Source organism: Orcinus orca, chromosome 6 (genome assembly GCF_937001465.1).
Source record: "Orcinus orca chromosome 6, mOrcOrc1.1, whole genome shotgun sequence".
NCBI lineage: Eukaryota > Metazoa > Chordata > Mammalia > Artiodactyla > Delphinidae > Orcinus > Orcinus orca.
Window position 1 is genome coordinate 62,541,288 of NC_064564.1, and position 13,554 is coordinate 62,554,841.

General features: G+C 37.9%; 1 protein-coding gene across 24 annotated transcripts in view; it reads left to right on the forward strand.

The window, feature by feature from the left end:
• PTPRD (protein tyrosine phosphatase receptor type D) overlaps nt 1-13,554 on the forward strand; it is a 2,143,853-nt gene that overhangs the window by 2,025,322 nt on the left and 104,977 nt on the right. For all 24 annotated transcript variants that reach the window (XM_049711289.1, XM_049711292.1, XM_049711307.1 and 21 more), the window contains one exon: nt 4,958-5,055. In XM_049711289.1, the coding sequence (XP_049567246.1) occupies nt 4,958-5,055 (98 nt within the window). The remainder of the gene's footprint in view (nt 1-4,957; nt 5,056-13,554) is intronic.

Genomic DNA, 13,554 nt, shown 5'->3' on the forward strand with positions numbered 1-13,554 from the left:
GATACCAAAACCACTTAAGATTTTGTTGTTGACTAGATAGGCTAAAATATACAGGTCACTTAACTTTTCTAGACTTCAGAGCCCTCTTGTACAAAATGAAAATGCTGGACTAAGTAATCTCTAAGGCACCTCTCAGCTTACAATGCCACGATTTTAAAGTTTTACATCTTATAAGGAAGCCACCATGCAGTTACTGTCACAAATATTTACCCTGTTAAAAGTAGCCATCGGGCTTCCCTGGTGGCGCAGTGGTTGAGAGTCCGCCTGCCGATGCAGGGGACGCGGGTTCGTGCCCCGGTCCGGGAGGATCCCACATGCCACGGAGCGGCTGGGCCCGCGAGCCATGGCCGCTGAGCCTGCGCGACTGGAGCCTGTGCTCCGCAACGGGAGAGGCCACAACAGTGAGAGGCCCGCGTACCATAAAAAAAAAAAAAAAAAAAGTAGCCATCATGTTTTCTCCTCCAACCTAAGGCAGATTTCAGTGACTACCTCTGTCATTTTCCATGTTGACAGTGTATATTGTGGTATCATAGCTTCAGAATGAAAACTCTGCTCAGATGCAACGTGTGCCTTTAAAATGCATTTATGTTGTGCATCTGTAGCTTTGAACTGATGAGGTTGTGACCCTGGCAAGCCCTCATCAGCTGTGAGCTGCACTTCAAGTTCTTGTTAATAATAGCTAAAGCACTAAAACTCGCTAATGGAGACTTAGAGCAGGTTCAAGGGTATCACCAGGAGAAAGCTGATCTCACTCTCATAAACTCTGATTCTTGAACGAAAAAAATAAAGTTACAGCCCCCTGCCCCCATCAGAAATTCCCAAAGGACTGAGACTCATTACCGGGGAACTTTAAAAATATCAACCGGGGAACTTTAAAAATATCAATGTCTGCCTCCCATACCCAGCTATTCTGAGTTAATTGGTCAGGTGTGCAGCCTGGAAAGAAGGAATTTTAAAACACCTCAAATTGCGCTATTGTGAAAACACTGTTGTAATAAAACGGTGATTCACAGACTGTGAGCAAAGCCAGCTTGCCAGACAAAAGATTGAAAAGAGACCACAGTGAGGTCAAATTCATAGTTTTCTTAGTGTCTGCTTTTTTATTCAGATTCTAGCAATGCTTGATTATATCCTGTAAATTTTTTTTCCCACGTTGGACAATGGAGAAGTTTGGGGAGAATTGTATAACACTATTTTGCAACAGACCCTTGGTGATTATTTTCTGATACGACCTAGAGTTTCATGTTAAATAATAAATGCTGGAGAAGATGTGGAGAAAAGGGAATCCTCCCACTCTGTTGGTGGGAATGTAAATTGGTGCAGCCACTATGGATAAGAGTACGGAGGTTCCTTAAAAAAAAAACTAAAAATAGAGTTACCCTATGATCCAGGAATGCCACTCCTGGGCATATACCCTGAGAAAACTCTAATTTGAAAAGACACATGCACCCCATTGTTCACTGCAGCACTATTTACAATAGCCAAGACATGGAAGCAATCTAAATGTCCATCAGAAGATGAATGGATAAAGAAAATGTTGTATATATATCCAATAGAATACTACTCAGCCATAAAAAAGAATGAAATAATGCCATTTGCAGCAACATGGATGGACCTGGAGATTATCATACTAAGTGAAGTAAGTCAGAGAAAGACAACTATCATATCACTTACATGTGGAATCTAAAATATGATACAAATTAACTTCTTTACAAAAGAGAAATAGACTCATAGACATAGAAAACAAACTCAAGGTTACCAAAGGGGAAAAGATGGGGGGAGGGGTAAATTAGGAGTTTGGGATTAGCAGACACAAACTGCTGTATATAAAATAAATAAACAACAAGGTTCTACTGTATAGCACAGGGAATTACAGTCAATATCTTGTAATAAACCATAATGGAAAATAACATGAAAAAGAATATGTGTATGTATAACTGAATCATTTTGCTATATACCAGAAAATAACAGAACACTGTAAATCAACTACACTTCCATAAAAAATAAAATAAAATAAAATAATGAAAAGGAATAAATAAATAAGAGTTTCACGTTGGAGGAGTTTCACCCCACGTTTATTCTTCAGCATAATTTTTATGTTGACAGTTATTCGTTTTGAATACATGATATAAGATCATAATTTGGTTAGCTAAAGAAAACTGTATTAAACTGAATTCAAAAAGTTGACAATTCAACTGCATATATTTTCTGTTTTGTAGAATGTAAATGCTCTCCACCCCTCAAAGAAAAGATAGTTACTTTTAGAACCTTTACATATGAACTACATCCACAAGACCCTTCTCTGCTCAGACATCCTATCTACTTGAGGAAGAAATGAGTTATAAAGAAGGAAGTGACTCCAGAATTTATCTAGCCCCACATTTTTATTTCACAGAAGAAGAAACTGACATGCTTGATAACAAGAAGTTTGTCCCTATTAGTAGATGGCAGACCCAGAAGTAGAACTCATATTCAGTATACTAGTCCATGATTTCTTCTCCTGAACCATCAGATTCCCACAAAGCTTTCCTCCCCTTTCTGTGAAACATCCATTCTGCCATTTTTACTTGTCCTAGAACGTCAGTGCGATACTGTCAAGTCTTACATAATGATTCTTGAACGCCAGGATATCGTTGCATGTGATATATACATATCCTGAATTAGAATGTAATGGATCAGTGCAGGTTTCCTTGGATTTCTCTGTAATTAGCTTCCAAAGTAATACTCCCAGACCATGTGCCAGTGCATGCCAGAAGTAAATATGCTGATCGCGTCTTTGGTTGATTATGACGGTCTTCTACTGCTGTTATACTAATACTTTTCCCATCTCCAACTGGCTTTACTTTTTGCAGCTTTGAGCAGTAATTCAGTCCCCTACGCCTCCCTGATTGGCTCTGTGTCCTCCCTCTCTAGCCAAACCACCACTCAGTCCATATATGATAATAACTCTCTCCCACGATTCGCTCGAAAAGGTCTAAACATCTTTGTCTCTATTATTTTCTCTGTTAAAGCACTGTAATGGATGTCCACATCATTCCATTTCCAGATAAACCTAGAGTCTCTTGTGCCTATGCATTTCCACTCTTGTCATTGGGGGCGCCTCATCTGGATAAGATCACTTTAATTATTAGACCACCGTCACCCACCCTCTCCTTCCACAAAATGTAAATGAGTTCAATTCTACCATCTATAGGGAAAAGTTTCAGAAATGGGTTCCAACATTTATGTCCAAATGCATAATTATATCAGCAACAAAGAGTTTCTACTTCCAAGGCGACTCATTTTCATTGGATCTTCCGTTAAGATTTTAGCTGACTGAAAACAGACTTTCACAGCCATGAACACTAAAATACCACCTATCACAGCACAGTGCTAAAATGATTGGAAGAAGCAAAACAGTTTTTTACCTGACTTACCAAACCATTGATAATTCAGCATTTGAGACAAAGGAACTCACTGGGTGGCTTTCAATAACAGCACAATATCTAAAATACCCATAAAGTAATTACACATTGTGTTGACTTAGTAGTCACCATACCACAGCCTGACACCCTCCAAAGAGTCCCAGGGACGGCAGAATGTCAACATGGCTTCCAGTTTGAGCCCCTCCCTCATTCTTTTTCTACGTCAGAGGCTTCCCTGGGGGCATGCTAGTTCACGTTTTTTCTAGTCAGCTGGAATCTGCATCTTTAAGACATGAGTCAGCAGTGCTCTCTCATGATGCTCTTGAAAAATTAATCAGAAGAAGTAACATGTAAATCACATGAAAAGTGAGAAACCATTGTACAGCACAGGAATCACCAAAATTGGTGGATTATTTTTACCAGAATCTATGAATCTAACATACCTTCAGCTGGCAGACTGAACTAAGATGTATCACCCACTGTCACTGCTTTCTTTCTTTTTCTACCTTCTTTTTCCTCTTCATCCTTTCACCATTTGCTCCCTTTCCTGCATTCATTTCCCATTAGTGGACAAAGATGTTCACACCTGAAGTGGATTGTAGGTTTGCTGGGGGTTAAATAACGGGGGCTTGGGGCCAAATACCACAAAGCTGTCAGTGTGGCCATCAATAAATGTCCAGGAGAAGGCTGCAACCCAATCTCTACAATCTGCTACGAGTGAAAACATTTTTGAAACTCAGTTTGGTGTCTGATTTTGTCATCAGTGATTATTGTCTGTGAGCTGTGGTGCATGTCCTTCTTTGTGTCCATGTATGCATGTGAATGTCAGTCACCTACAGGTTTGTGAAATATTAAAGCGATCTTAATCTAGTCACAGTGTATAGTGGATCCTGTAAAAACCTGCAGCATTTTTATTAGTCCTTTTAAAAAGTATATCCGACTATCCATTTCATTTTTTTTTTTTTAACAAATTCATTCTGTTTTATTTTATTTACACCATCATTTCCTTTGCAGGTTCAGATGATTCCGGTTACCCTGGTAACCTTCATTCTTCAAGTTAGTTTTCCTTGATTATGCATAAGTCACTTTATGTTTCCTATCAAGCTATTACGCTTTTCCTTTTAGGGCTTTCTCAGTATATTTTCTTAGTTCACTTTACACCATTTAATTCCACACAGTTTCCATTTCACACAGTGCAGGAGAAGGAGTTTGAAATGACATAACAGTCATTACTCAAAGCAGAAGTTGACATCAAGCCTGACTGTCAGTTTTCTCCACGAGCTAACTGCATTGATTCATAGCACAATAACGCTTTCTTTCACACTAGGAGTGTTAGTTTGGGGATTACGCTTGGTAGCTTTTCATTTGGCTACAAAATTCATCCTTCCAGAGCATGTCCTGCTTTGAGTAACCAAACTATCTGCCTGCTTCCTCACATGAAACATCTTTACTACTCACATATTTTCAGGCCATTTCTAACTATAGTATTCTCTATATTTTGGAATAGTTAGCTTCATTCGTTTTCAAATGTCTTTATTCTTTCCTTTTAATAGGTATGGCTAGCCATCCTCCAATACCTATCTTGGAGCTCGCAGATCACATTGAAAGGTTAAAAGCAAATGACAACTTGAAGTTTTCCCAGGAATATGAGGTAATTAAGTGTGTTTCTACTTGACAGTATTTTCAAGAATTGCCCCCCTCTTCTTTTTGACCATATTCTTAAAAACTAACTTCATCAGTTCTTTTTCCTTTAAATATGACTCAGCATCCGATATAAAAGTTTATAACAAATAGCCAACCTAAAAGTATCTGTATAATTAATGTGGTAGTTGTACTCTGAAAGGTGTTGAATTATTTATATGCGTTTGGTGTTACTTAATGAGGTTGATTTATCTTCGCTGATTTCAAGTTCATAGACTATACTGAATGTATAAGCTTCCCAGTATACCAAAGGGGTGCCGAATACACTGATTTACGGTCAGAGGCTCACTGAAAAAGAAATTACACGGAATACGCAGATTTCCCAGTACTCTTTTTCAGTTTTACATGGCCTGAAAACTGTAATTATTAAGTACATACACATGATTTTACCATTCAGTCTAAATAATATTAGGGCTAATATTAAGATAGTAATATGTTCACAGAAAGCTGCCTGTGTTTGAAGCAATGGTGAACTTAATGGTATCTTAAATTTTCAGAATGCTTGAAGGTTTTGTGTGAATCCTTGATGAACGTGAATAAAAAATTGTTGTTTATGTCTGGGTATTTGGATATTGTGGCATTTATCAAGCAGAAAGTTGTAAAACTGGATATTTATGGTATTTCTCAGAAACCGGGACCCATAGTGAAACCAGTCCATGGATTATTCATAACTAAATGATCATTTATCTTTTAGATCAAGTTTAACTTAGCGTAAGATTAACATGTCCAACTAAAGTCTTCTAATTGTGCCAAATAACAAAACTGTTTGGAACAGTTCAAATTCTACCATAAAGAGTTTCTGATTTACTTAACGGGAGTCTTAAAACACATCCTTGTTACATCCCTTGGTTTCTGCTTTATCAACCTGAAATGAGGCTGATGGACTAGACACCTCTCAGTCCCTAGCAGCTCTAACATTTTGCCCTGTCATATTCGGGTAGAAAACCGTAAGAGGAGCCCTAACCTCAAGTGGCTAGAGGGATATCAACTATGTGAAGAAGCTCCATGTAAGAGAACGTGGCGCAGTGGTGCCTGCGGCAGTCTGGATATTTGCATGGACTTTCTAAAGTCTTTAAACATTTCAGATTTTGATTATTTAAATTATTGTGCTGGCTAAGCAAAACCTATCTGTAGCCCCGTGTACCTTCTGCACCTTCAAGAGCTGGTAACCTTTTATGCAGTTTACACACTCCAGCATCTTTGTCAAATATTTGATAGAACGCAAAGGAGATTTTGTTTGTTTGCTCATTGGTTGAGTTACATTTTCCTGTATTCTGTTCTAAGCATTTAAGAGAACGTTTTCAATTTTAGGAAACACATTGGATTGTGAATTGTCTTTATTTTCTAAACGGGCTGCTTCTTATTTCTTTCCTGTTCTTCCTCTTAGTCATAAAGGCTCTTTTTAAATTATGCAGTATTCTTTAAAATAGTTTCTGGTTTGAGGCTTGAGGCTGAAATTTGAGTTTTAAAAAGAAAACAAGGCATGTGATGAATGCCATTTGGGGCAACGTAAAAACTCTTAGCTGAGTGTGTTAGTTTTCACCAACCAGAATCTTTCACTCCTCCAACCTCCTCTTTATTGTTATCCTGAGTGTTGTTACTGTCATGCTTAGTGTTTCGCTGTGTGTGATATGATGGGTCACCAAAAAAAATAAAACTCGATAGCTCAACCTGTTAATAAGCTATTAATTGTCAATACCACTGACAGTATTTGCATCATTCAGGCAATCTCAGTTGTATGCGTTGACTACAATAACCGGCCTCCTTTAAATATGGAATTTCTCCAGAAATGCTACATGTAAAGACACACTAATGATACTCATTTAGCCATTAGATTAGAAGTGCTCCTTGAAAGTAGTTACGAACGGCATGCTGGCAGCATTCCCATTAAGAACTCCCCCAGTAGCCGTTGACATGATAGCCCACACTGACTACCATTTATCACAACGATGATCTGTGATTAAAGCTCCCTGGGCATGAATTGACTCTATGGTGCCTTAACAGCCATGAAGGGGATATTTAAGTGATGTATTCATCTGTGATAATATGATAAAGACCTCTACATAATATTTTAGGCCATAAGCAACACATTGAAAAAAAATTTTTTTTTGCATATTATCTCCATATAAATTTGAATAGATTTTTCATTGGTTTTCAGTGAAGAAAATGGAGAAAACAAACACAAGTCATTCTTTTCAAACATGTAATTATTTTGGCATAATCACTATGGATTAATGTTTACTCAGACCTCTCAAGATGGGTAAAGCTAAATTTGTTACTTTGATTCTAAGACTAAAGCAGAAGTTCAAGGCATGAAACCTGTTTGCACTGATCCTGAGGTCAGGATAGGAGGAAGTAGGCTTAAATTATAGCACAGTATTATTAGATCATGTGAGAGACTTCCTTTACTGTAAAGAAAATTGGTCTCAGACATCGGATTCAATGACAGCTGGAAGAAGGAACCTGAGAAATTAGTATAACTGCATCCTGAAGGTCTTTACAATTACTTTAGGCTTTTATTTTCTGCAGTGCAACTGCCCAGTCCTACTAGAATTTAAGTCCAGAATTTGAGGATGGCATCTAGAATGCAGGGAACAAAGTCCTCCTTAAATGTGGCATCACTGTCAAAGTCAGTACATCAGGCCGGTGAATGTTTAGACTGATTCATAATAGTTGTGTAGGTCTTGCCAAATAAACTCTTAGCCAATGCCTATATATGGATCATTTGGAAGCCTAATTAAAATCCAAATTCCTGGTCCGAACTTCAGAAACGCTGGTTCAGTAGTTCAGCCATGGCAATTAGAAATGCCCATTTTATTTCTTTTTCCCCAGTTTTATTGAGACATAATTGAAATTTAACATTGTATTAGTTTAAGTCATATGATATAATGATTTGATATATGTGTATATTGCAAAATGATTACCACAATAAATTTAGTTACAATCTGTCACCTCATATAGCTACAAACTTTTTTTCTTGTGACAAGACCTCTTAAGATCTACTCTTAGCAACTTTCAAATATACATTATTGTTAACCATAGTCACCATGTTGTATATTACATCCCCAGGACTTATCTTATACAGTTAACCCTTGAACAGCATGGATTTGAACTGCACGAATCCACTTATACATGGATATTTTTCAATAGTAAATGCCAACTACAAATTGTACATGTATTAACTCCTGCATTGCTCAAGGGTCAACTGTAAAATGGAAGCTTTTGACCACCTTCACTCATTTCTGCCATCCTCCACCCGATGCCTCTGGCAACCACCAATCTGTTCTCTATTTCTAAAACAAAAATTTTTTTTTCAGATTCCACGTAAGTGAGGTCATACAGTATTTGTCTATCTGGCTTATTGCATTTAGCATGATGCCCATGCCCTCAAAGTCCATCCATGTTGTTACAAATGGCTGAATTTTCTTTAAGGTTGAATAATATTGTGTGTGTGTGTCACCCTCCAATCACACACACACACGACCCTCTGATCTTCATTTCACCATTTCCTAAGATGGCAAATATATCTGTGTATGAGATTTGTTTGACAGGCATCACAGTCAGCATTATCATTATCAACATCATATACAGGAATCCTATTTATATCAGATTGGCTATAAGTAACCACAGCCCCTAGAGTTTGCTTCATGGAAAATAAAGGGTCGTTTGTTTTATCTATTATCTATTATAAATGTATTGATTTATTTATATAGAGCCAAAGGCTACCCATGCAGGTATGCTTCAAGAGCTGTTATCTAAAGTAAGTGAGACAGAGAAACACAAATATCATTTGATATCACTTATATGTGGAATCTAAAAAACATTACAAATGAATTTATTTACAGAACAGAAACAAACGTAGAAAACTTATGCTTACCAAAGGGGAAGGAGGGGGGCCTAAATTAGAAGCTTAGGATTAACAGATACACACTACTATAAATAAAATAGATAAACAACAAGGTCCTACTGTATAGCACAGGGAACTATATTCAAATATCTTTTAATAATCTATGTTGGAAACAAATCTATAAAAAGAAAGAGAGAGAGAGGGAACTGAATCACTTTGCTGTACACCAGAAACTAACACAACATTGTAAACCAACTATACTTCAAGAAAAAATTTTAAAAATTTAAAAAAGAACTGTTATCTGAAACTGGAGGACTGTAGAGATTTTCCAACACCCTCTCTGAAACTCTCATCTTTGTGTTTTTCCCTGGGCTGCTCTATTCTTTCCCCTGTACAGGCCAGCTTCTTCTGTTTCTCCCACCCACGTACAGAAAATATATCCTTTGATCATATTTTCTTTTACATAGAGTCCCCCTAAAGAAAGAGACAATTCTTCTTGTCAGTCAAATTCCAAATGCCACAGAACAAACTCTAAACTTCAATTGACTCATTGGGTTGTGAAGACACACATTAGGACATAGCCGCTAACAGCCCATCCCTATATATCTGGTTCCTTCCTTGGATTGAAGAGAGCAAAGTTATTTCTGAGCTGGAGGAGGAACCAATAATTATCCACGATACTGCCGTGGAAAAGCACCGTGCTAAGTGCTGAGAGGAATGTAAAACTTATAAGAAACCTTTATTTCCAGGATGTCTAGAAGGCAAACTTAGATATATACCCTGTGCCCCACCCCCCAAAAATACTAAGAAGACCATCTAGAAGCTAATCCTAAGTACTAAGGCAATGCTGTTGGGACTCAGTAAAGGTACTGAAGAAAAGGTAGTACTGAGAGTATAACTTGGAAGAACAGGAGTAAGAAGCATTTTGTCAGGTGGACAATGTACTTCAGGTACATTATAGATTTTATACCTTTATTTTCTACGTTGAGAAAATAATCCCCCTTTTAAACAGTTACAACAGCAAATTTTCTTCCAGCTTCCTAACAGCTGACTTACAAATTTCTTTCTGGACCACAGTCCATCCTGCCATGGCAGTTAGACAGACATGAATAGTTATCAAACATCTAGTTTCAAATCTGTCATCACTAGCTCTTTTTAGTGGTATTATCTTAAACATATATATATATATATATATATACACACACACACACACACATATATATATATATATTTTTTTTAACTACTACTATATCTGGTATCTGGTAGTAAACTATAATGGAAAGGAATCTGAAAAAGAATATATATATTCTTTGCCGTACACCAGGAAAACTAACACAACATTGTAAGTCAACTATACTTCAATTAAATAAATAAAATAAAGTAAAACTCAGCTACTCTGAAGATCAGTTTTTTTGTTGCAATCGGAGAAGGGCGAGAAGCTGTGGTTCACAGAAGGCCTATCAGAAGGATACCTTTGACCTATTTTGTTCCCACCACAAAGTCCGGTCCCAGTGTCTTTGCTGCCATCTGTGGGAAGTCTCTTATCTTTAATCTCAGCCCCCGTGTGCCTCCAGCATTTAGCATCCTAATGTGCTGAGAGTTTCTTCCTGTACTCATGGCAACACTCTCACGTCTCCAGTCCGTACAGTCGATAGTGAGTCTCTTATCTGAAACATTCCAGATAACAGTGCCCTGTCTTTCCATTTTAATGACAGCATGTATGTGGCACCTTTGTCTAATAAGCTAAAATCTTCACAATACTGGTGAGACAGGTAAAGGAAAAAGATATATTACTTCCTCATGAATAATGACGTGTATCAAGACAGTGCTAAGATATATAGAGACATTAAAAAACATTGCTTCGATCCTGTTTTTAAATGTTTAGAGCTGGAACAGACCTCAGAGATCATGTAGTTTAACCTTCTCATCTTAGAGGTAGGGAACAAGAGATTGAGAAAGGAGCGACTTGCTCAGGTTCACACACCTAGTATGAGGCTGAACCAAGCCACAAATTCACGCCTTCTTGTTCTTAGAAGAACACCGTACCTTAACTCACCTGCTCTAGACACCAAAATATTTTACTGTTTGTTACTTACTACGTGTTGATTATAGAGTCCGGAAACCTAAGTCTTCAACTAGATCAATACTTATTCTAAAATTTTTTGTGAAAATGTCATAGTAACCAATTTGCGTTGCATGATTTTCACTGGGAAAACCAGTAGTTTTTCTACGACATGCTAAGGACACATTTCTTTTCTCCATAGACAGTTTCTTCATTTCCAGTGGTAAACGTTATATTTCTCTACAGAGGGACAAATTGTCTGTCATCAAAGCAATGACCACAAAAGAAAACATTTCTATTTTCCCTAGAAAAAGGCTCTCGATGTTTCGGACCACGTATGTGTGCCAGGGTGCATTCATAGGCAGAAAGCCTTCGTTGCTCATGTTTTATAAACCTCCAAGCATTCATAAGGCAAAATTACTTGTCATATCTGCTTTCAACTAATTTATAATTTATGTGTAAACTCATGACAATGGACATGCATTAGAGCCTCACAGAGATGCAAACAAGAAACCAAACACACACACACACGCACACCCCTCTGACTTTTTGGCTAGCTTTCAATGCACTGAAGTTTTCTGCTAAGTGACTCCTCTGTCTTTCTGAAGTAAGAAAGTGGTGGCTGACAGAGATCTATTTTCATCTTTTATGCGGAGTTGACGAGTGGAAGTGACCAGGGAAAAGCCTCCATTTGTAAATATTTTTTGACACGAGTCACAAGAGTTTTTTTTTTTTTTTTTTTAGTTTTGAACAAATTATGGTGGCTTGTGTAATAGATGAAAAAATGAATGATTTTATGAAATAAAAAGTAGTAACAACCTTTTCATACCTGGGGTAGATAAACCAAGTTAAACTTCCTTCCTTCAGGGGGGACGAATGGCAAAATTTACTATTCGAAAGTGGAACATCCTGAATACTGTAGCAATGGGGGTGAGAGTAGGGGAGTCATTATCTACTTTCTTAAGAACATGGCAGTTGGCCTGCTTCAGATTGGGCCCAAACTCCTCTGCATGCCACTCAGGGCCTTGTACTCACTGAGCTAACAGTGCGGGTAGCATGGCACAGTGGCTAAGAACACAGGCCTTTGAGTCAGGCTGTTTGGCTCAAGCTGTGTGACCTTAAGCAAATAACTGAACCTCTCTGTAGTTTACTTTATCTCTAAAATGGAAGTAATCATAGTACCTACCTCATAGGTAACTAAAAAGAAATCAATACATATGAAATGTTCAGCAGAGTCCCTGATACAAGTGCTCAGTAGTCTGAGTAGGTACTATTTCCTCAAATAAATGCCATCAGTTTTAAGATGCACATTCCTTTCAGAGACGTGAAAATGTGAAAAAAATAAATGTCTTTGAATCAATGAAACCCTGGCCTCTTCCCATCCCTGTCATTGGTCAGACCCCTAGGGCTCTGGTGAACTCAGTTCAACAACAACAACAACAACAAAAAGTCAAAGAAGCAAAAAAGAAAACTTGCTAGTTTAAACCAGCACAATTAGCACTAGGTTGCCCTCTCTTTTATCCTACTCATTTCCTGTGTTTGAATATAAGCTTCTCCTGGTCAGATGTTATGCCTCTCTGTATGCTGTTGGCCACGTGGCAACAAGCTCACCACTGGGCCTTCAGTAGATGATTAACCAAAGTGTGTGTCTGGATTGGTTTCTAAGTAAATTTACAGTTCATGGAAACTCTTTGTTGTGCTCAAAATTGCTAGTAGGAACAACAGGAGTGAACAGAACAGTGTCTTTCTGTAAAAAGAGCTGCTCTTCTCATCCCCACCTGATTTATCAGCAGTTAAAGCCTTATTTTCAGACCTGTTTCTCTCAGAAAATAGACTGTCATTATCTTTGGACAGTACAGAAGTGAATGCATTTTAATGCAGACCCCTCAGATTTAACTCAAACGTACCTACTGATTAAACTCCCAGTACGGTTTTTAGAGTAAAGATGGGCCTGCCAGCTGGCAGTCTGAGAAGATGCTTTCTTTGTTCGTAGCTAAGGCCGGCCTCATCAAGTAAGATATAAAGGCACAGAGAGTCCATTCCCGGCTGGCTGCCATTCTGCATCTTGTAAACAAATCTAGCAGCACACAAAGACACAGCAGCTCACCTTAGAAGTAATGTTCCATCCAAAACCAGGGTGTGTGTGTGTTTATAGTCTTTTATTCTTTCTGCACTTCTGTAGCTGTGAGAACTCAAACTGCAATCAAACTCTCAAGTTTCAAAGCTTATTTTTATTTGGACTTCTTTAATGTTCTTAGACCCACTTTTTAAAAACCTCAAACATTTTCCTTGCCAAGGTTAAACTCCATATCTTTAATACTTGAGCTTTGTATTTTTTCTTCTGGGAGGCAAAGCGGCATCTTGGGGGAATCTCATGTAACTTTAGTTTTCTGTTTCTCAATCCTTGTTCTCACACAAGTTTGCCATAACTAATTGGCCCTTAACCATCACTGGACATTGTCCAAATTGTCTTTCCACCTGCTCCCATGTGGAGCCCCAGGCTCTCAGGAAACAATTAATCCTGAAGTGTCTCTAGTTCC